This window comes from Entelurus aequoreus, linkage group LG08 (assembly GCF_033978785.1).
Source record: "Entelurus aequoreus isolate RoL-2023_Sb linkage group LG08, RoL_Eaeq_v1.1, whole genome shotgun sequence".
NCBI lineage: Eukaryota > Metazoa > Chordata > Actinopteri > Syngnathiformes > Syngnathidae > Entelurus > Entelurus aequoreus.
This window is the reverse complement of record NC_084738.1, coordinates 28101267-28125555: the sequence shown is the minus strand read 5'-3', so window position 1 is coordinate 28125555 and position 24289 is coordinate 28101267. Positions and strand designations below refer to the sequence as shown.

The 24289-nt window shown below is 39.4% G+C and overlaps 1 protein-coding gene across 6 annotated transcripts in view; it reads left to right on the top strand.

Moving 5' to 3' along the window:
- ep300a (E1A binding protein p300 a) overlaps positions 1 to 24289 on the top strand; it is a 76134-nt gene that overhangs the window by 36382 nt on the left and 15463 nt on the right. For all 6 annotated transcript variants that reach the window (XM_062056167.1, XM_062056166.1, XM_062056168.1 and 3 more), the window contains exons 9-18: positions 2669 to 2786; positions 2870 to 3011; positions 4807 to 4881; positions 6088 to 6161; positions 17344 to 17496; positions 17756 to 18241; positions 18736 to 19144; positions 19256 to 19374; positions 22833 to 22896; positions 22987 to 23162. In XM_062056167.1, the coding sequence (XP_061912151.1) occupies positions 2669 to 2786; positions 2870 to 3011; positions 4807 to 4881; positions 6088 to 6161; positions 17344 to 17496; positions 17756 to 18241; positions 18736 to 19144; positions 19256 to 19374; positions 22833 to 22896; positions 22987 to 23162 (1816 nt within the window). The remainder of the gene's footprint in view (positions 1 to 2668; positions 2787 to 2869; positions 3012 to 4806; positions 4882 to 6087; positions 6162 to 17343; positions 17497 to 17755; positions 18242 to 18735; positions 19145 to 19255; positions 19375 to 22832; positions 22897 to 22986; positions 23163 to 24289) is intronic.

The following is a 24289-nucleotide window of genomic DNA, read 5'->3' as shown; positions in this document are numbered from 1 at the left end:
GTCTGTCCACAGTCCGCGGGTATATCTCAGCTATATTTAAGTCTGTCCACATGGTATACTTTCTGCCTTTACTCCGACAATCAAGTGCGTTTTGCTTACCTCATCAAAACATCCGTTTTTCAGCACTGCTGTTTCTATCATCAAAATCTAGTTAAGAAGGCTACTTTGGGTCAATATTGGCCAAATTTTTTCGGTGGTCACATTTTTTTTTGCATCACTAGTCATCCATCCATCCATTTTCTACCACTTGTCCCTCTCAATTATATTGCGTAAATAATAGGCTATATATACAGTGTTCTCTCGTTTAACGCTGGGGTTAAACAAAAAATACACGCTCTAAGTGAAATCCATTTTTTGTGTTTTCGTTCATTATATATATTTTTCGTTTACACAATGTTTTTTTATTTACAGGAATTTTTTTTTCATTTACTGTGCATGTTTTTTCGTTTACACGTTTTTTAAAATGTATTATGTTTTTTTTCGTTTACAGTACTGTACAATATATGTATGCTCGCATTGAACAATTTTGTCAATTAGGCAAACTGAACGCATTCTGTACTGTGCAGGACAAATGGCATGAACAAGATTGATTGACAATGGTCTACAGTCCCTTAGCGAATCAGGACGCAGAACACAATGCACAAAAGCAGGCGACACTGTAAAAAATTAGACACACGAAAAGAATCTGTGTAACAGCGAGGCCGCGTAAAGTGAACCTTGTTGTAGCGAGGGAATACTGTATATCCATTCATACAATATATTACTTGAATGGGTTTTTACAATTTAAAAAAACCCTCATGTTTAATGTGTGGTGGCTTTTATTTTTATATTTTCCCGTAGCGACGCTCCACAATCAATTACATGTAGCGGAAACCCTGTACTCATGTTAAGTTTTTATTTGTTTTTATTACGTTTTACTGTATGTAAAATCTGCACTGCAACCACAGAATTCCCCCATTCTCACATTGAGAAATGTATAAATAGAAACCGCTTTTTTTCGGCCCTCCTAGTGCTCAGTCACAATCACATCATTAATTTGTGTACTTTCAGGGTTTCCTAGAGATTGCCACTACATACAAGGTGGTGGGGGCGTGTCTAGGGGGCGTGGTAAATATGACATCATCATACATTATATGATCATTTGGATTTGCAATTATGCTTTTTTTTTTTTAAAGCTCTATGTATATTTATAAACAAATATTAGTGTTTTTAGTTATTAATTATACCATTAATAATATTAATATGTTTTTCTTATATCATCAGAATCACAATCAGCATTAACACAAGGAATTTGACTTGGTTGGCTGTGCTCTCTTTGTTCAATGCAGTTTCAATTGTTGCTTATTGTAAAAGGTAACTCGATTTCAACGTTTTTTTTAATATTTGAGCTGTTTTTCTAACTTTTTATAGCCAGTTGTATGTACATTATACACTATATACGGTATATACATTCATACAATATATCACTTAAATTCGTTTTTAAGTAAAAAAAAAAAAAGGGATTTCATGTAAAAAATAAAAAAATAAATTATTTTAAAACTTATTTTGAAGGTGACAGCACGGTGGAAGAGGGGTTAGTGCGTCTGCCTCACAATACGAAGGTCCTGAGTAGTCGTGAGTTCAATCCCGGCCTCGGGATCTTTCTGTGTGGAGTTTGCATGTCCTCCCCGTGACTGCGTGGGTTCCCTCCGGGTACTCCGGCTTCCTCCCACCTCCAAAGACATGCACCTGGGGATAGGTTGATTGGCAACACTAAATTGGCCCTAGTGTGTGAATGTGAGTGTGAATCTTGTCTGTCTATCTGTGTTGGCCCTGCGATGAGGTGGTGACTTGTCCAGGGTGTACCCCACCTTCCGCCAGATTGTAGCTGAGATAGGCTCCAGCAACACCCGCGACTCCGAAGGGAATAAGCGGTAGAAAATGTATGGATGGATGGATTTTGAAGGTGTGGCGGCAGTAATCTTGCCGTGGCGTTGCGCCACGATCGTTTACATGCAGGGGAAACCCTGACTTTACTCCAACTCATTCATTTTAAGCTCTATTTGCGATATGGACTTCTACTTCTCTTTATTCCCCTTGAGAGCTGACATTTTTTCTTCTATTACAGCACTTACTTGGCGCGTAGCACAGTGTCTTCCACCTTCATTTCCTTCTTTGTCCTAAAACTTCTTATTTTCTATTGCCAGGAATTCTATTGTTAAACAATGTGATTCAACCTTAATTCAATTAGCTTAACTGCAGCCGTAACTTTTTTTTCTCCAACAGATCCGTACCCCACGCAAGACAATATTTAAACCAATGTTATCAGAAAGTAATCCTGTAATGTGATCAAGAAAGTCGCCAACAGAAGGCTTTCATTCCCTTCATGGGAAGTGACATATTCATAATATTTTACGAGTAAATTGGCCATAGTGTGTGAATGTTGTATATATCTGTGTTGGCCCTGCGATGAGGTGGCGACTTGTTCAGGGTGAACCGCGCCTTCTGCCCGAATGCAGCTGGAACAGGCACCAGCCCCCCGCGACCCCGAGAGGGACAAGCGTTAGAAAATGGACGGATGGATGGGTTTAAATTCCATATCACCATGTAGTTATCAGCATCGTTGCTGTAATACTGAAAAATGAACTGACAAACCAAAATGTCATATTTTTTCTTTTCTCACCTATAGCGTTCAAGCCATTTTTCCAACTCCAGATCCTGCAGCCTTAAAGGATCGCCGTATGGAAAACTTGGTGGCTTACGCCAGAAAAGTTGAAGGAGACATGTACCAGTCGGCAAACAGTAGAGTAAGTTGCCATGAAGGCTGTTTAATTTCTTTTAAATGCTGTAGTTGTTTTTTTTCACAGTTTATCCTTTGTCCATTTTTCAGGCTGAGTACTACCACCTGCTAGCTGAGAAGATCTATAAAATCCAGAAAGAGCTAGAAGAGAAGAGGAGGACCCGTCTCCAGAAGCAGGGTCTTGGTCTTGGCCCTGCTGGGATGAGTCAGCCTCCCACTGGACTGCCTCCAAGTGAGTGGGCAAGAACACATGTGGACTCAGATGGGCTAATTATCTATTCAACTGCACATATCTGGGGACGGCGTGGCGCGGTGGGTAGAGCGGCTGTGCCAGCAACTTGAGGGTTCCAGGTTGGATTCACGCTTCTGCCATCCAACTCACTGCCATTGTGATCTCGGGCAAAACACTTCACCCTTGCTCCCAGTGCTGCTCACACTGGTGTATGAAAGTGAATTAATGTTTGGTGGTGGTCAGAGGGGCCGTAGGTGCAAATTGGCAGCCACGCTTCCGTGAGTCTACCCAAGGGCGGCTGTGGTTACATATGTAGCTTACCACCATACGTGTGACTGTGGAGTGAGTGAACAGTGTTTCCCATAAACTGCCAAGATTGGTGGTGGGGGCGTGGCTATGGGCGTGGTCACCATGACATCATCGAGTACTTTGCATAATTGACTACAATGATATGATTTTCTCTAAAAAGGCTCAAAAAATGTATACTTACTAATTAATAATAACAGTTTTGTTTTAAACGTCCGTCCATCCATCCATCCATCCATCCATTTTACAATATAATTACAACACTTTATGTACATATTTATATACAGATTTGAACAATAAGTTATTCACTGAAATATATTTATTAATTGTGGTTCTTACAAAAAATATATCTTATAAAAATATAAAAGCTAAAATGTCTCTTAAAGCTCTGCCCCTTTAATTAGTGCATACTAAATAATTTAACTTTAGCCTACTACTACAACCATGTTATTTACCAGCAACATAAAGTGAAACAGGCAGAGGTGTCCTGCCACAGTCAGTAACAAATAAACAGAAAACAGTAGTGGTGGTAGATAGACACAAAGCTTCATCAAACATCTGATCCACTGAACAAAGAGCTCCAAAAATCTTGATCCTACACTTCTCTTTTGTAAAGTAAATCTGAACAGCCGATATGGGCATCTACATCAACTATATGATTTGCCTGAGAAGCTGGACAGGACAAAAAAAAAAATATATATATATTTTTTTTGTGGCGGCCTTAATTCTTTCGTGGCGGGCTGCCACAAATAAATGAATGTGTGGGAAACACTGATGAATGAAGAGTTCTCACTTCTCTGTAAAACTCTTTGAGTGTCTAGAAAGGCGCTTTATAAATCTAACCCATTATTAATATTATTATTATTATTATTATTATTAATGTAAACATACCTTGCTGTGGTGTGACAGTCTGACATTGTGTTATTTTAACACTCATTAGTTGCATTTGATAAATAATTAAAATTATTAGTTGCACGGTGGCACAGGAGTTGGTGCATGTGCCTCACAATACGAAGGTCCTGAGTAGTCTTGGGTTCAATCCCGGGCTCGGGATCTTTCTGTGTGGAGTTTGCATGTTCTCCCCGTGACTGCGTGGGTTCCCTCCGGGTACTCCGGCTTCCTCCCACCTCCAAAAACATGCACCTGGGGATAGGTTGATTGGCAATACTAAATTGGCCTTAGTGTGTGAATGTGAGTGTGAATGTTGTCTGTCTATCTGTGTTGGCCCTGTGATGAGGTGGCGACTTGTCCAGGGTGTACCCCGCTTTCCGCCCGAATGCAGCTGAGATAGGCTCCAGCACCCCCCGCGACCCCAAAAGGGACAAGCGGTAGAAAATGGATGGATGGATGGATAGTTGCATTTGATAAATGATTTAAATTATTAAAGCATTAAAATGGAAAATATTAAACTGGAAAGGGTTATTAAGAAATAAGCATATCTCCCTCTTCTTTGTGTACATAGTACTTATTAATTTCTCTGTTTTTCCAGATGGCCCCATTCCTGAACCATCTATTGTACGACCCTCTGGACCAAATCAGATGGTCAACAGGATGCAAGGACCAGGTATATTTTTTGGGAACTAGGCAATATTCACATTCAAGAAAGTAATCAGCAATGATACATATTTTCAAGGGATGGCTGCTTAACCAATGACATAAATATTTCTGTTTCTTGTCAAAACTCATAAATCGTTACAGAATACAAATATATTGGACTACTAGTAGACTCAAAACTGACATTCAAATCTCACATAAAAAACATTTGTAACAGAGTAAAATGCAATTAAGCAAATTTCAGATTTATTAGACCCAAATGATCTTTTCAGTCAGCAAGAATATTTTTGCATTAAATGGTCATGTCACATTTTACATACTGCTTAACCACATGGTCACAGGCGGATAAAACCTCACTAAAACCATTAGAATCCTTATACAATCAAACAATGAAATACTTGACAAAAAAACACAGATTTCACCACTGCACCATTTAACAAAAACACCACCCTTTAAATTGGGAATTTTTTTTATAAAATACTCGAATCTCTGGTTTATCTTCAACTCCACTTAGCCAATTTGTGAACGTACGGAACACCACAAAGCGTATAATCGGAGGAGCAGCCCGCGCTTGCTGTGTGGTTCAACGAGGGAAGAGTTCCTTCAGAAAGAGCGCCTTCTCTGTGACAGCATTCCAAGAGTGGAACACATTTCCTGGGCACATTAGAGAGTCAGCCTTTTACAATATGTTTTAAAATGCATTTAAATGGTTTGTAGTAAGTCAATACATGTCAACACTAATTGACTGTCTGAATTTTATTAGTATTATGTACAGTATAGTTGGATTAACTGAATAATTGTACTTCTTTATTGTATCTATACGGTGATTTCTGATGTACACTGAAATTTGATGAGAATATATTGAATGTGAGTGCATTATTTGCTACAGTAGCTTATTGCTCTGATGCACTTTTTTTTATCATCTTTTGTTGTCTTAATCATTATTGCTTTTAGGTTGAACATTTTTAACATCGGTCCAGGGACAACAGATATAAAATAGCCTAAAGGGTTGTTCTGGTACATTTACAGTAATGTCTATTAATGTACACTGTATTTGTCAAATAAACAAATACAATAAAATAAAGTAGGAACCCCAAGTCCATCCATCCCATCCATCCATTTTTTACCGCTTGTCCTGTTCTTTTTAGTATTTGTATGTTGTTTCCAAATAAATTGGTATATCTCTTTCGTAACATCTTTTGGTGTATTCTATCAGGCATGAATCAATTCAATCAAATGGGGATGCAGTCTATGAGCCAGAGATCCACTCCTCCTCTGTCTGGCAATCAGGTCAGTACAAAGTAATGCAATTTGTCTCAAACTGGTGTTGTAATGCATTGGCTCACTTAGTCATCGATTTTTATGGATAATCATTTTCAGGGTTTTAAAGGAATGCACAATTTATATATTTTTAAATTGATACCAATACCTCCCGGCTTCTCAAGACCGATAACTGATAACCTATTTACATTTATATTGTATAAATTATGTTCATAGATATAAACGTATGTATTTATTATTTTTTTTAATTTACATTCAACTGTAGGTTTGCGCAATAGCTGTAGGTAAGGAGTTTGAGTTTATTTCGAACATGCATGCATACAACATGATACATCACAATTTCCAGTTTCTCTATTCAACATGTTTGAAAAGCAGAGTTTATTTAATCCTACCTGTTTTCCTTTACATAGAAGTTGCTAACACTTTGGTTCACTTCCTGTTCTCAATTTATTCGCAATATACTCCATAAGTAATAACATTAAAAATGAATAATAATTAGTGAAGTAAGTTATATTTCATATGGTGAGATACATAAGATTATGTAGAAAATGAATGGAAAGATAAAAATACATGCAGAATGTTTATCATGGTTGTTCTTCTTTGTACTTTGTAAACACTTAAAGTTTAAAGAGTTTCTTGAATTGGATCGTATTTATACATTATTTGATTTCTTTGCTTAATCCATTCCATAATTTAATTACATATACTGATATAAATAAATAAATGATAAATGGGTTGTACTTGTATAGCGCTTTTCTACCTTCAAGGTACTCAAAGCGCTTTGACAGTATTTCCACATTTACCCATTCACACACACATTCACACACTGATGGCGGGAGCTGCCATGCAAGGCGCTAACCAGCAGCCATCAGAGGCAAAGGGTAAAGTGTCTTGCCCAAGGACACAACGGACGTGACTAGGAAAGTAGAAGGTGGGAATTGAACCCCAGTAACCAGCAACACTCCGATTGCTGGCACAGCCACTCTACCAACTTCGCCACGCCGTATACTGAAGGTCTTAAGTGTTGTACGTGCTTACAATAGTTTTAAATTACATTTTTCTCTAAGATTATATTTTTCCTCTTTCGTTGAGAAGAATTATTGTATATTCTTGGGTAAGATTATAGTTTGCTTTGTGCATAATTTTAACTGTTTGCAAAATCACTATGTCGTGGAATTTCAATATTTTCGATTCAATGAATAAAGGGTTTGAATGTTCTCTACATCCAACATTATGTATTATTCTAGCTGATCTTTTTGTAACATGGTTAATGAATGAAGTGTACATCTGTAGTTATTTCCCCATATTTCTGTCCAATAACTCAGATATGGTAACACTAGCATCAATCAATATACCTAGAATTTTGGTTTCATTTACTCTTTCAATTTCTATTCCGTCTATTTGTGTTTGACTTTCCCTTCTATTGTTGCATTATATTAGTTTTACTGAGGTTTAAGGATAGTCTGTTTTTGTCAAACCGTCTTTTATTTTATTTTCTTCTGTATTACCTTCTGTGTTCTCTCCTGAACAAAACGCTGTTGTATCATCCGCGAATAATACTAACTTTAAATCTTTTGTAACTTTACTAATGCCATTTATATAAATATTGAACAATTTTGGTCCCAGTATTGATCGCTGGGGTACACCACGGGATATATTTAGCGTTGTAGATGTGTGTTCGCCTACCTTCACGTATTGTTTCCTGTTGGTTAAGTTACTTCTAATCCAGTTTAAGACCAACCCTCTGATGCCATACAGTTTTAATTTTTTAAAATTAAAATATTGTGATTAATTGTGTCAATTGCCTTAATTAGATCCATAAACACTGTTGCTGCACATCTATTGCATTGGTAATTTCTTCTGTAATTTTGATTAAAGCCATCAAAGTTGAAATATTAGCTCTGTATCCATATTGGTTCTCAGAGAGTATTCTATTTTTGTTTGTGAAACTTTCTAATCTGTTATTAAACAGTTTTTCAATGATTTTAGAAAAATGTTGAAGTAAAGAAACCGGTCTATAATTTGTAATTGTTTGTTTCCAGTTTTATAAATTGGTGCAACTTTGGCTATTTTCATTTTGTTTGGGAATTTGCCTGTTTGAAATGATAGGTTACTAATATACATTAATGGTCCTGAGATCTCTTCAATAAAATTTTTATCGTTTCCATATCAATTTCAATACAATCGATTGAAGTCTTAGATTTGCATTTTTTCACGATTTGAACTATTTCCTCCTGTGTCACATTATTGACAAACATTGAATTGGGATTTCTATCTATGGTGTCATTATATTCCTCCGTTGAAACTATGTCTGGAATCCTTTCCTCCAATTTTAGTCCAATATTTACAAAGTAATTATTGAAGCTTTCAGCTACTTCCTTCATGTTGTCACTATTTATGTTTCCGTCTGAGAAGTATTGGGGGTAATCCCTCTTAGTGCCATTTTTATTAATGCTACTAAGGATACCCCATGTTCTCATATTGTTTTTGTTTCTGTCCAACAATTGACTGTAATATTATTTTCTACATGTTCGTAGTATGTTAGTTAGCTAGTTTAAAAAAAAAAAAAGTTTGTACTTATTTTGTGCCTCTGTAGTTATTTGTGTTATAAATTTTCTATGTAATGTATTCTTCTTATCACAAGCATTTTTGTATCCTTTTGTCATCAATGGTTGATTGTTCTTTCTCTGCTTTCTACAGAGTTGTTTCCATGGACAATGTTTGTCATAAAGTATTATGAACATGTTTAAAAAATGTTCATATGCTTCATCAACATCATTTTCCAAATCCTGTTTTTTGTGATCTTTGTTGCAGAAGTTTTTCAGTTCCATATTTTCTTGTTCAACAATCTTTGATATTGTTTCAATAATCTCTATAAGTGTAGGTGAATGCACTCCTGAATCTAGGTCTTCTTGTTTAGTGGTCCCTAGTTGGTGTTGAATTTAGGTGTTTGTTTTCCGTCAGACTCCAATATCATCGTTGTTGTGTAAACTTTAATGTTTGTCCAGGTCCTTGATGTCATGGACAAAAAGTTATCTTGCAACTGGACCTCCATTCAGCTTGATGTAGATTTTACAGTTGGCACTCCAAGTTCCCTGAATTTTTCCCTGGTTTTTCAAGTCGTGTGCTTTCTTGGCGATTTCAGCATCACGTTTTGTGAGATGCTCATTCATGTACACATTTGTTCCCTTCAGCTTCTTTCCCTGTTTCAGCAGTGCCATTTTAGATTTTCTGTTTACGGGTTTCATGAGGATAACTGGAGCGGTGTTGTGGTTTCTTCCATTCAGTGGGATGTTTCGATGGTATTAATGTAGATTTCAATTTTTTTGGATTGCAGAAAGTTGACCACTTGCTGTTCTACTGAGACAATATCCATGTCATCTAGTTCATCTCCATTATTCACAGCTTTCGTGTAGGATCTTGGTTTAATTCGGTGCCCTGTCATAATGATATCATTCATTTGTTGAGCCTGATCCATTTCATCTATGATATTCCTCAGGATGAAATCATCATCCAAGAGACATGGCAAACTTTTTGCACTTTTCAAACAGCGGAGCAATAGGAACAATCCTTTTCTTTAGCATTTCAGGCGTCTTCGTAGTCTTTAAAAACACTGTTGTAGCCATGCTAGAGTTTCAAATGGCTGATAAGGTTTGATGTGTTGAAGTGTAATGTTGTTTCCCTCCTTGCGGAAAGTTTGCTGAACAGTTTGGTAAGGGTGGACAATTATTAAATTTTATTCTCAATTTCGACTTTGGCTTTTCACGATCATGAAATATTATGATTAAGAAAAATCCAACAATGGGCAGCGCAACATGCATGCAAAATCCTGAGCTGGTAACATAACAGTGAAACTTCTACTAGAGGTTTGGGATCTCACCATCGTTCCTGCTTTTTAAGTGACACAGCCCTATAATGTCTAATCAGTAATCACGAAATGCAACAAAAAAAGTAAGGCCACATGATATCCCCGTTATTGTAACCGCGGACTGTCAACAACCTATGCATGTGCAAGTACAGCTCTCATGCGCAAGTTTGTGCACTTCAGTGAGGAGGAGACTGGGAGGGACCATCAGCGATTTGGGGGGCGGGATTTACAGTTTGAATTCTGCCTGGTGACACAAGATTCAAGTACCCCAGCTTTATAACATTTATAAAATGATTATGCTTTGACTTAAAACACTGGTCAAAATTTCTCAAAGATGTGTGCACCAATAAATCTGAGGATTTTTAAATTAAATTAATGGACATTTTAATTTTTTTAAAAACCTTTTTTTTATTTATGACCTAAAGCACACACACACTCTGATGGTAAAATAAGTGTAAAAGATTGGATTGTTCTTTCTCAGCTTTCTAAAAAAAAAAAAAAGATTTCAAAAAAATGTAAATGGGAAAAACTAAATGAATTTTTTCCATATTGTTAAAATGTACTGTTACTATTATTATATAATTAATTTATATCCGGTTCCTCTTTTAAATTGTATTTAAAGTTACATTTTGGCGGTACAATAAATACTTATTTCTTGCCCTGATGTGGGATCTGAGCCGAGGATGTCGTGGCTTGTGCAGCCCTCTGAGACGTTTGTGATTAAGGCCTAAATAAGTAAACTTTGATTGATTGATTGTTTCGAAAAGGCTTGGGGGAGTATGATAGGCCTGCAACGATTGACAAATTAAATCGAGTTAACAAAGCTTTGATTTATATTCTGTTGTTTAATTTGATTGTTTGAGTCTAACAAAAACATTTTTATAAAATCCGGACTGCATGGAATGCCCGGAACCTTAAATAATTTATGCACATTATGAGGTATGTGGATACTGTGATTGGTGCTGTGGCAAACAGCATAGTTTTTATTTTATTTTTTGTGTAATGCACATGTAACAAGTTACTGTATGTATTTCATCCCACTTGTTCCAACAAGGGTTTATGTTAGTGCTCAATAGCGCCCTCTCTTAGACATGGTCTATAAATTGGCTGGACTGGCATTACATCCGTCAGTTCAGTATGGCCATGATCGAGGCGAGTTGGGTAGTACTGCGCAATTACAATTGAATAGCCAATTAGCTTCGATGCTAATTTGATGTACTATTTTTCACAGTGTGTTGTAAATAGCCTCACTGTATTGACTGGTGCGCATTCCATTCCACATCAGGTAAATGTTTTATGTAATTGTAAAATACGCCAGTTCAGTATGGCCATGATCGAGTGTGTTGTAAAGAGCCTCACTGTATTGACTGGTGCACATTTCCTTCCACATCAGGAAGTAAACGGTGTCCATAACATCACTCAAGTCTCTTGTCCATCATTACATCAAACACAACGCAGAGTCCAGGAGGCTTGATATCGCGACGGTTACAGTGAATTCAGCAAGGGGGTAAACTGGTGGTGTGACCCGACTATTTCCTGGAGATCGCCATTATCGCAGTAGCACCGCATGTCTGCGGGTCGCGTGCATCGTGCGTCATCATTGTCAAAGTAAGGTGTACGGGCCTTAGCCACTAGATGGCGGTGTTGCTGCATTTAATATGGAGAGATGGACTATTTACTCCTGTGGCATTTATTTGTGAGTAGAGTTTTTCAATGTCTTTCTGTGACCTGTTTATCATTTTCGGGTTTTTATTTCGACCGAAGTGGATTATTTTCTGGACCAGTAAGTATAGGAGATATATTTTTTTATTTTAGAAAAGTTTTATTTTCTGTAAAAAAAAAAGTCACGCTTTCACTGTACATTTCTTTTGGATGTGTATGAATAATTGCGAGTGACAATGTTTTTGGGAGGGGAAGAGGTTTAGTGATTACCCCAATGTCAGCACCTGGTTGGGGCAGGGCAGGGTTTTTGTTAAGCCCCAGCTCATCTACTCCTGAACCTGGCCCTGCGATAGTAAGTGAAGACTCTTTTCCAGATGTTGCACATGCATCGAAATGGGATGGTGGTGATAACTCAGGTGGCTTTTTGGCAGGCATGTCATCCAAAATTGGACAATCAATCAATTCTTATTTTTTTACCTTTATTACTACTTGTGTGATTTATTTTTATTCCATTTTTTTTCCACTCCTGCACCTTAAATTGGAGTCCTTAATCTCGTTGTATGCAAATATAATGACAATAAAGTCCATTCTATTCTAATCTATTGGTGAAAGTATTGCCTCCTGCATTGAGTCTCGCTTAAGTGGTGGGCTGCATGGGTCAACATGCAATGCTGTGTCTCATGCTTCGCTTTTGAATGTTGTGGTCAGAACTGATATAAAAGAATCAGTCAGTTTTAAAGGGGATGGTCATGACACCCTTACGATTTGAGAATGGCAGGCTATAATGGTGTCTTACATGAACAAGAAGGGGATCCCTGTGTCAGAACAGGCTGAGGAAGCGCTGAGTAAGCTGGCAGAGAGGGCGCATGAAGTAGTTCGGGTGGGTGTACGCAGTAGACCATCCTTATTATTGTCAGCAGGCCCAGGACCAATTTTTGAGATTCTGAAGCAGCATTTTAGTGACACCGTCTGTTGAAGTATGCCCTTAGCTGACTTCTATGCCACGTCACCCAACTCAGGTGAACATCCCTTTGACTACTGGCTAAGATTAACTAGAACTATGGAAGTGACTGAGGACTGCCTTAAGAGACAAAACAAGTCATTTGACGACTTGACATGTGACTTGACCGCCATGTTTATTCGTCACTGCCCAGACCCAGAGCTGTCCCTGATATTCAAATGTAAACTGTTGCAACAGTGGACAGCTGCTGATGTTCATGAGAAGCTTGTGGAGCACAACCGGGCCGGGACCAGAGACTACCATTTAAACTGAGGTGGGCCACAACCATAACGACCCAGCAGCAGGAAGTCCGTCATGTGGTGTCTGAAAGTAAGTTCATGCCACAATCGATGCGGGTTTGTGCTACAGCTACTAAACAACAGGCTGAGGGGTCCCCTGACCGGCTTGATCGCATCATAGCCTTGTTGGAACATATGCTGAAGCAACAGTCACAGAGAGGTCTGATGGGCCTTTTTTTGCATCCCCAATTGAGTAAGACTGCTGTAGGGAGAGCATCCATCTCTTGTGCCATTTGTGGCGATGGAGGACACGGCACTCATACCCATTGCAGAGCCAATCGTTTGTGCTTTGTCTGTTTTGCACCTAATCACGCACGTGTGGCGTGTCCTAGGTTTTCTAAACCTGCGGTGCAACAAGCGGAAAACTAGTCGGCCTGCATGTGGAGGGGGCGAGTGCCAGGCCTGTGTTGTTATCCCCCAGATTCTGCAAATTATATTGTTGATAATATAGTGTGTGTGTGATAAAAGTGAAACAGGGACACAGACCTGTCTTACAGAACATCCAGCGGTTGGAACCTCATGACAGACTGTTTTATGAAAATGTGCCTTTGGCTGGTAAAATGTCAGTCAAAGCGATGCTAGACAGTAGCTCAATGGCTTGCACGCTCAGTTCGGCTGTCTTTCTCCTCTGTTGTTGGAGCAAAATCTGATTGCGGCCACAGCGCTAAAACAAACTGATGTTGTCTTAATAGGATGTGGTGGCACGAAGACTATACTGGCTGGTGTGTGCGACCTGGAAGTGGAAGCCTATGGATGGAAGGTGGTCGTGCCGATGCTGGTGGTCGAGGGCCAGAGTGATAGTCTTATTATTGGCAGCAATCTACTGAGGTTCCTGGTTTGTCAGGCATGAAAGAGGGCTTCGAGACCACAGCCCTGCCCAGAAAGAATGTGTAAATGTTTGTTGACTGAGGGGGAGAAAGGTTTGGACGAAGTCTCTGAGAAGGTTGGTGTTGGGAAATTGAAGAGAGCAGTCACTTTGCAGCCAATGACTGAACATTTGGTTTGGGGCAAGTTACAGCAACAAAAGTGGTCTGCCGGCTGGCAGCGCAGTCATGTTGGATCCTGAAACTAAGTTCAAGGCCGAGTTTAGTTTTGGTGGGGAGGTCAGTGGCATTGCTGGCAGATGACGGATTGATGCCAATTAAAGTAATTAAATCCCACAGACAAGCCTGTCACATTAAGGCGGAATGCTAAGCTAGCTGATGCGTATTCATGTGTGGCCATTGAAAGTTTTGACAGTCCTGAGCATGTTGGTATCCCTCAGTTTGGCCTTCAGCAAAATGTGCAATTGCCAGCAGTTAACCCATTCCTTGACCATGACATTTGCAGTATAAGCACAGGGGCCTCTAGTTTGCCTGATTCTCCCAGTATAGAGAAGCCACACACAACTGACACACCTCACTCAGTTTTACATAACATTGGTCTCTCTGACATTGACATTGGAACTTGTGACATTTCCTCGACTTGCAAAGATAGATTGATTGACCTCATTGCGGAGTATGAGTCCATCTTTTCCAGGGACAAGTTAGATTGTGGCAAGGCTGTAGGATTTCTTCATCGGATCCGTGTGGTGGATGAGACTCCTTTTCGTCTACCGTGCCGGCGGATACCACCAACGCAGTATGACAAAGTGAGGCGGATCTTGGATGATATGGAGAAGATGGAGATAATCAGGAAGTCTGGTAGTGAGTTTGCTTCTCCTCTGGTGTTAGTCTGGAAGAAGTCTGGTGATGTGTAATGACTTCCGCTAGCTCAATGCGTGCACCGTAAAAGACGCTCCCCCACACAGCCGATGCTCTGGCTGCCTTAGGTGGTAACGCTTATTTCTCGACAATGGACCTCACTTACGGGTACTACAATGTTGAAATGCACCCAGATGATAAAAAGTCTGTGCAATAGTCCTGCAACGTTCATGAGAATGATGCTAGGGATATTTGGGGACCAGAACTTCCTTAGTGTGCTGTTATTTGGATGATGTGTTAGTGTTTTCCCCAACAGAAGATCTGGCACTGGAGGGGCTGAGGATGATCTTTGAGCGGCTCAAGGTGCACAGTCTTAAACTTGCTCCAAAGAAATGCCATTTTCTGCGCAAGTCTGTCAGGTTTCTTGGTCACATGGTCGATACTGATGGCATTCGAACAGATCCCGACAAGGTAGTGGCCATCACCTCACTAGAGGAGTCCGGACCTCATGGACCCAGGTACGAAGGTTCCTTCTCAGCGGAGAATCAGAATGTTTCTTGGAATGGTGGTGTTCTATCAACAGTTTATTGAAAATTGTTCTGCGATTGCCAAGCCACTGTTCAGCCTCACGACCGGAAACAGGAGTCCCTGTGGTATTAAGAGGAAGCAAAAGCAATTACAGAGGAAGTTGTGTGTTGAAGACTGGACGGAAAAGTGTAGACAGGCAATGAGACTGTTGGAAGAGTTTAGGTAAATTGGTGGTGCGGAATGGTGTCCTATATACCGGGTAGCAAAGAACACTCACGAAAAAGAAGAGCTTTCTATACATTGTCCCAACTTCGCTGCACTCAAGTTTATTGCAATCAGTGTTGGGTTAGTTACTGAAAACCAGTTAGTGGTTACTTTATTTCAAAAGGAACTCCGTTACTAACTCAGTTACTTACACCAAAAAGTAATGTGTTACTGTGAAAAGTAACTATTTAGTTACTTTTTTTTTCCTTCTATTTTTTTAAGGCTCCCATTTATGCCCTTTTAGCCTTCATTTCAGTACTGTTATTGCACTGGACAAAAATACAATCTGTTCATCAATTTTACATGCATTTGCATCACTGAACTTTGCTAAGCCATGTGGTCTACATACAACACACAAAGACAAAGATATAATTCAAAGGGCCAATTTATTTCAGGCCAGAACAGATTGAAAAAACTATTTTAAATAGCTGCAAACATAACATACATAAGTAACAAACAGCATAATTACAGCATAGCTGTAAACCTGGCTTCACTTAAGGAATGCACACATGACATACACAAAGCCTAACCAGGCATTTTTTTCTCTCAAGGAATTCGGAAATAAAATCATGTCTTTAAGAGATCAACACTGTACTGAAGCCCAGAAGACTCTATGCATTTCCCCAGTTTTAGTTTAGAGATAAGTAAAGATTGGCCTGGCCCACTAGGATCCCTCTATGTTTGTGAACTTTATAGTCTATACTTTTAGAGTGATGTGATAATCAAACACTCTAGATGTCTAGAATGAAAGAGTATATAACAGAATTGACTGTGTGTGTACCTTCAGTGCTGAATGATGAGCAGAGGCAGAGTTTGGAGTGTCTTCTTTAGCTTGCTTTCCATGTTTATGTCCTCACTGTCCAGGTACGTGGAAAATGTTTTCTGTGCCATTTGCTGTTTGATGCCGGTATCATGCTAATTAGCTGCCTGAAATCGGGTGACTCCACTGTAGACATAGCCTGCATGTCTTCTAGCACATACGCTGCAATGGCTCTATCAATGTTGTCCTGGCTAGCAGTGCCTCCGTTAAAATCCTTAAGTGGAGATGAAGTGGTATTGGCGTCTGTGTCTCTCTTTACTAGCTTTGTCGAAGCATGTTGCTTTTATAGCTGTTTCAGCAGATTTGAATTGCTGTTTTGGGCAGTAGATAGGATCTTTGATCCAAGACACAACTTACATTTAACTAAAATGTTCTTTTCTTTGTGCTCGACAAAAGAAAAGTCGGGAGAATATCTCCATGTTAAGAAACTCGAATTCTGCTCCGCCACGATGTCTTGTTAGTAAACACAGACACGCCCCCAGCCCCACACACACACACACGCACACCACGCCTCTTCTCTCCCTTGTGAGACAGGAAGAATCAGAAGGACGACACTGCAACTCTCCAATAAAAGACACTCAGATCTTCTGTTTCTAGCCGATACTACATAAAGAATTATGTAAAATAACGCAGTAACGCATCATGTAGTAACGGTAACTGAGTTACTGAATATAAAAAATAACGCGTAAGACTACTAGTTACCGCCGAAAATAACGACGTTACAGTTACTTTGTAACGCGCACTAATTGATAGATAGATAGTACTTTATTGATTCCTTCAGGAGAGTTCCCTCAGGAAAATTATACACACACACACACACACACACACACACACACACACACACACACACACACACACACACACACACACACACACACACACACACACACACACACACACGGCCAAATAGTTTTAAACCAATGCGGCCCCAGAGTCAAAAAGTTTGGGGACCCCTGCCTTACAGCATGGCAAGTAAGAGAAAAGGCAACATCACAAACAATTGGGCTTTCTTGACCTGTTAGACCAGTAACTCAGTACTTGATTATTTCTGTTTTTGAAAACTTCTAGATGGGAATGGTTGGACCAAGGATGGGTCAGCCTAATGTTAACCAGCTACAGAACCAGTATATGTCCCAGGGACAGTTTCCAAGTTCAGGACCAGGAGTCGGAACAACTCCTCCTGGGATGGCCCAGTCAGGACCCCAGGGTAACATGGCACAGGTATGAATTGCAGCAATTATAATGACTAGAAGTGCAACCACTAATAGCCAAGTTAAATAATGTTTTGCAATGTCTAAACTTGCTGGTTGCAGTCATCTGTTCTCAAACAAGCTTAGTATTTAACATTTTTATCATGAATACTGAATAGTGGAAATGAGAGTTGCATGTTTTCTGTCTCATATCAATGAATATTTGATATGGTTTATTTGCACACTTCTGTCATGCCTATATTAAGCTGTTTGCCTGTTTGTATCTTTAGACGCAGATGGGCACTCCTCCCTCTCTCTCAGTTGCTAGTCCTTTGGCACAACCAGGTTCTGTAAGCAGTTCTGGCGGAGTCTCCACTGTGGGTCCCATGGGTCCTCAGAGTGTTGGTGGTGGAGGTCCCAACTCAGCTGTTGGAGCCCCTGCCTCAGCAATGACTCCTAATGCAAACCAACAACCCAACTCCATCCCCCATTTAGGAGCCATGCGCGGCAGTTCACCCTCACCAGCTCACAGTCGTTCGCCTACACCTCATCAGACACCCCCGAGACTAGCAGGGTCCCAAACCCCTCAGCCGCACACTCCTAATGCACCGCAGCTAGTACCACCCCACACCCCCCAGCAGAACCAGCTGGGCCAAGGCCCTGGCTCCAACAAGCCCCTTCAGCAGCCTCATGTTGGGACTGGCTCCTCTACTCCTTCTCACCCTGGACTTGGCTCTAGCTCAACGCCGCATGGTGCTCAGCTGCCACGCACCCCGGTCAGTGTGGGTTTGCAGTTTACAACCACTTGCACTCTATCCACTTGAATGCAATGTTCTCCCTGTGGTGGGATAGATCCTTCTGAGTGTGGTCTACCAGAGGTTTTAGAGAATACATAATTCTGAGTAGTTAAATTGAAATTATAGGCGAATACTTTAATCAATGTCCATACCAATTTCATATGATATTTTGCATACAATTACGTCATACTTTTTTTGTACCAAAATTCATTTGGGATATGACATTTTTCACTCAATTAATTCTGAGATGAGAGACTTATTTTATCACAAATATGCAATTGAACATCTACTGCTCCCTGGTTCTGGCCTGTTTAAAGTGATGTTACTTGATTTTGTACTGTCCCCAAAATGTCTCTTTGAGTGTTTTCTTTACAAATAGTAAACACCCTTGTCTGTTCTTTTTAACAGGAAAACAATATAACATGCCTTTTTTTTTCCATGTACCCTGAAGTTGTTTCTTTTTGTCTCTCAAGTTGTCCCAAAAGGGTTCATTCCAAGCGGACAGTCAAGCCCTGACTCCTGCCTCTGTCAACAGCCTAGATACTTCCTCACAGCAGGCTCAATCAGACACTACAGCTGCTGTCACCGATTCTAAAGTTGAGGTCAAGCAGCAGGATGAAGCGGAGGAGAGCGATTCTGGCAGCGTTTCCAAGGGGGGAAAGCTCAGCAACGTAAAAATGGAAGAAATCCCTTTGAAAATAGAAGTGAAAAAGGAAGAATGTTCTGGAGAAGGAGGTAAAGGAGTTCCTATGGATACGTCAACAACCCCACCAACATCAATTGTGAAAACAGAAGATAAAAAAACAGTAGTGAAAAAGGAGGTGAAAGAGGAAGAAGTGTCAACAGAATCAGCTGTATCGCAAGCTCCAGTAAAAAAGAAAAGTATGTGCTTATTTGTACATTTTAAAAATATATTGATTCAGATTGTTTTTTGTTTATTTTTTTTTGGAGTGGGTTCTGCATTTACTATCATATTTAATTTTTTCTTTTCAGTTTTTAAGCCAGAAGAGCTTCGTCAGGCTCTCATGCCAACACTTGAGTCTCTCTACAGACAAGAACCAGAGTCGCTGCCGTTCAGGATGCCTGTTGACCCCCAGCTGCTGTGCATACCTGTACGTAACTGCACTCACACCAGACTCAAATTGTTCGTCTTTCGTGCTAATAATTTTCAGGGTTCCCATATGTCCTGGAAAACCTGGAATATTTTAAATTTTGTACAATTTTCCATTCATGGAAAATTAGAAAAAAGGTCAAATATCCTGGAAATTTTTAAGTTACCCTGTAGAATTATTTTTCCTCCCCTTTCTCTGCCTTGTGAGTGAATGAAAACGTGTTGTAAAATTTTTTTACATGCATGTCTGTTGTCACCTTATCTTCTGGGCAACATTGAGGCACAGCGCGTTCCTGATTCTAGCCGGTGCAGCACCTCACGTTATGCTACCAGCAAATCAAATTTGCATTTGCACTTGAAGGAGTTCTGCAACCCAGTGCTTTCAAATGACTTTTTCGCTAGATTTAGCGATTTTTTTAGACCATGTTAAGGACTTAGAGCATCGAGAGACTTGCGACTAAGTCAAAAAGGGTCGTTATTGGTCCATGAATATGAGATTTTTTGTCTCCCGCGGCTATTTTGAATGACTGGCAGAGGAGAGGTATAGTGGACGTGTCAGTTACTATATTAACTATGTGCAGTGACACTTAACATATCGTCGATTTGAGAAGAGCGGGAGCTTTGACGTATCTGCAGTTTAGAAGTAAAATTAATGGGACATGTTTTACTCATTATTTCACACTTGTTGTACTTTCTCACCGTAGAAACAGAACATTAGTGAATAAAAATTACTTTAGGAATTGTGTTGTATTTAAATATTTGCACAGATAGGGGGCAGCACGGTGACACAGGGGTTAGTGCATGTGCCTCACAATTGAAGGTTCTGAGTAGTCCTGAGTTCAATCCCGGGCTCTGGATCTTTCTGTGTGGAGTTTGCATGTTCTCCCCGTGACTGCGTGGGTTCCCTCCGGGTACTCCGGCTTCCTCCCACCGCCAAAAACATGCACCTGGGGATAGGTTGATTGGCAACACTAAATTGGCCCTAGTGTGTAAATGTGAGTGTGAATGTTGTCTGTCTATCTGTGTTGGCCCTGTGATGAGGTGGTGACTTGTCCAGGGTGTACCCCGCCTACTGCCCGAATGCAGCTGAGATAGGCTCCAGCACCCCCTGTTACCCCAAAAGGGACAAACTGTAGAAAATGGATGGATGGATGCACAGATAGGTGGGAATAAGAAATTTTAGAAATTAACGACTTTTTATGTTGGCTTAAGATCGTTAATTTCCAATGAAAATAGTTAATCAGAGTCAGATGCGCACAAACACCACAGGGATGAGAAAAGTAGGCAGCGAAAACTTATTGTATTACAAGTTAAATCAAACTGCTGGCAGTCCGCTCAAAAAGGGACACAATACACTAGTATCATCTACCCTAATCTCTGTCTCTTGGCTTTCAGGCTCCGCAAGTCCGCACACACACCCCTCTCCTCAATCCCTGTAAACCAGTGTTGACGAATGAAAACAAGACAAATATGTTGACAAATGAAGTCCAATCATATTTAATTGCATCTTGTGGATGGGTGGGGCAAGTTCGGAATATATCCAATCATAGTTCTTTAATAGCATCAAATATGAGAGACTGGTAGGGGCTAGCTATGAAGTCGAGCCGATCAGATGCTTAACCTTGTCAGATGAGGAAGTTGAATTTCTCACTGGAGGCGCCGAAACAAAAATGTGTGGATTTAACATGTTCCACATTGGGAAATGTGATTGATTGATTGATTGAAACTTTTATTAGTAGATTGCACAGTTCAGTACATATTCCGTACAATTGACCACTAAATGGTAACACCCGAATAAGTTTTTCAACTTGTTTAAGTCGGGGTCCACGTAAATCAATTCATGGTAGAACACCTGAGGGAAAGTAAAGGGGACACTTTTTATATTTTGACGCTATATGAAGCCATTAGCAGGCAAGTCATCGTGACATCTACAAAACTGTAAATTAGCTAAGTGTATTTGCTGCTTCTACAGCACTCATTAACAAATTATGATGAAGACATGCATCGTAACTCCGTTTCACAACACACATACATACCTGTTTAGCCAGAGACGTAGCATACAAATAGTTTTTAAATGTCTCTGTGTAAATGAGTGGAGAATACAGAAACTTTACAAATGTATGTGTGGTGACGCACCTAAACACTGCTTTTGGCATGTTAAAGTCTGTAATAAAGTTTAAAAAAGGGCATCAGACTGTGTGCCTCTGTCGGGCATGCTACATTACTTACAAGACGTTACTTGCACAATATCGTCTTCAAGTACTTGTTACAGGTGATTGAAGCAACATTATAAAACTTTTTACTCTTTCCATCTGATTACTACCATTTACGTCGGCACCAGTGCCATTTTGGTGTCGAGTTAAATTACTTTTTCTAAATTAATTTGTCCAACACTGATTATGGACACGCAGCAGTAAAAAATGAGGCTACTCTGTCCACTTGCTTGTCAAAAACTTGGATAGCTGTGTAATAGCAATGCACTTGGTTTAGGATGCAATAAAGTGTGTAGTTGATGAACTACCACTGGACCTCATTTGATGCTGCAAAGGAGCGAGGAGGGGGTATGTAGAGTAGGTTAAGGAATAAAAAAAAGAACACATTTTAAATGAGAAGAATAAAAGGAGCTTCACGAAGAAATAAAAACCTTTAAGTAAAAACAGAATAATATTGAATAGCATTAAGTTGATACAGAACGAGGTAGATGAAATCGAGAATATGCAGGCAAAAAACAGGACTTTACATTACCAACGAAATTGGAAAAGTGTTGCAGAGAAAGAGGATGAGCACAAACACTGGAAAGCCTGCAGGAGAGTGTCAAGAAGCTGCAATGACTGAGGGACTTTCTTAGAAACCTTTTTTATTAGAATTAGATTATTTTATATTTAGTTATTTGCACTGTATGATTTTTTGTTTGAGAAAAGCAGGTGCCAAAAACTGCATTTCAATATTTTTTTCATTGATTTATTGAAAATGTACAAATACTTTTGGAAGAAGGGCAGGAGAAAAAGTTAAGTTTAGAATTGAACATTGTAACTTGTTCATCCTGCCAATTAAATGCTGGTTAAACAATGGGGTGCCATTCCACAGCATTGTGTGACCAGCCTAAGGGGAGGTGCCAGGCTCATGTGACTGCATATGGTTCTTCCACACGCTACTTGGGCTCTTGTTTGTTACATGAATAAATTGTCAAATTGCCAATATGTTGTGTTTCTTCAAACTTCAATCATCCAATGCTCCAAGCAAGAGTCATTAGCAAAAAAGCCTGTTTGGCTTTGGCAGAGAAGATTTGGCAAATTTTTCATTAGCGCAACTTACACTGCTCTGCTGCTCATTCCACAAATGCATGTTTTGTTTTACAAATGGTGCTCCATTTAAAAGGGTAATAGATCTGACTGAATTTTTCATACAAAACTAATTATAATTTTTTGATGAGGTAAAATATATATTGTTTTTTGGCAGGACTACTTTGAGATTGTAAAGAACCCCATGGATTTGTCCACTATCAAGCGGAAGCTAGACACAGGTACGTCTAACAGACAGACATTTAATACTGAAGCTCTTATGAATAAATATGTTACTGTCAATAACCCTATTATGTTTGTTTTGGTTGTAGGTCAGTACCAGGATCCCTGGCAGTATGTAGATGACATCTGGCTCATGTTCAACAATGCCTGGCTCTACAACCGCAAAACATCTCGAGTCTACAAGTGCTGCTCCAAACTGGCTGAGGTCTTTGAACAAGAGATTGACCCGGTCATGGAGAGTCTTGGCTACTGTTGTGGAAGAAAGGTGAGACTGGGGGACAGATAGCTACATAGAAGACCAATTGTGTATATTAGTCCCTAGTTCTCCTTAGACTCTTACTATATTTCGATTTTCTGATAAATAACACATCTGACTAGTGCTTATTCTTGGTGCAATGCAAAAGTGATTATTAATTTTTCCTAGGGCTGTCAAATGATTAAAATATTTAATCGTGATAATTGCTTTGTCTGTAATTAATTGTGATTAATCGCAGATATAAGTTTTTTAATCTTTAATTAATAATGAATAATTATTAATTCATTATTATATAATATATAATTATAATAATTTATAAAAAATTATACTGTCAACAAGTGCTGCAACTAACGATTCATTTGATAATCGATTAATCTGTCGATTATTACTTCGATTAATCGATTGATAATCGGATAAAAGAGACAAACTACATTTCTATCCTATCCAGTATTTTATTGAAAAAAAAACAGCATACTGGCACCATACGTATTTTGATTATTGTTTCTCAGCTGTTTGTAAATTTTGCAGCTTACAAATAAAGGTTTATTAAAAAACAATTTAAAAAACAACAAAAAAAAAACTCTGCGCATAGCATAGATCCAACGAATCGATGACCAAATTAATCTGCAACTATTTTAATAATCAATTTTAATCGATTAGTTGTTGCAGCCCTACTGTCAACTAGGGGCTGGATGATTTGTTTTCTTTATGCAAATATTTGTTTATTAAACATGCTTTTTTCAACAGCTCAACACAAAATGGACACAAAGACTAGAGACAGACAAATTAGACACAGTAATTTCTCACACAAACACTATCTTACACATGCTTAACCACTTATGACATAGGCTCACTTTAAGAACAAATCTACTATAAATGACAATTAATACAATTTGCCTAAGTGTGCGTGTCCGCGGGGTGCCTCCTCGGTCTGCTTGACTGTTGGAGCATGCGACGGTTCAGGGCGGCCCCTTGTACTTCACAATATTGATCGTTGCGGTATGAGTCTGTTGACACCTATTTGGCAATTGCTTTGGAAAGTTTGTTAGTTGCAGCTGTTGGTTTTGGGCTTTCCAGCATGGGCTGCCTCTGTCGAGGTAAGGGGGTTGTTTGCGGCTGACATTTGGGTCACAAAT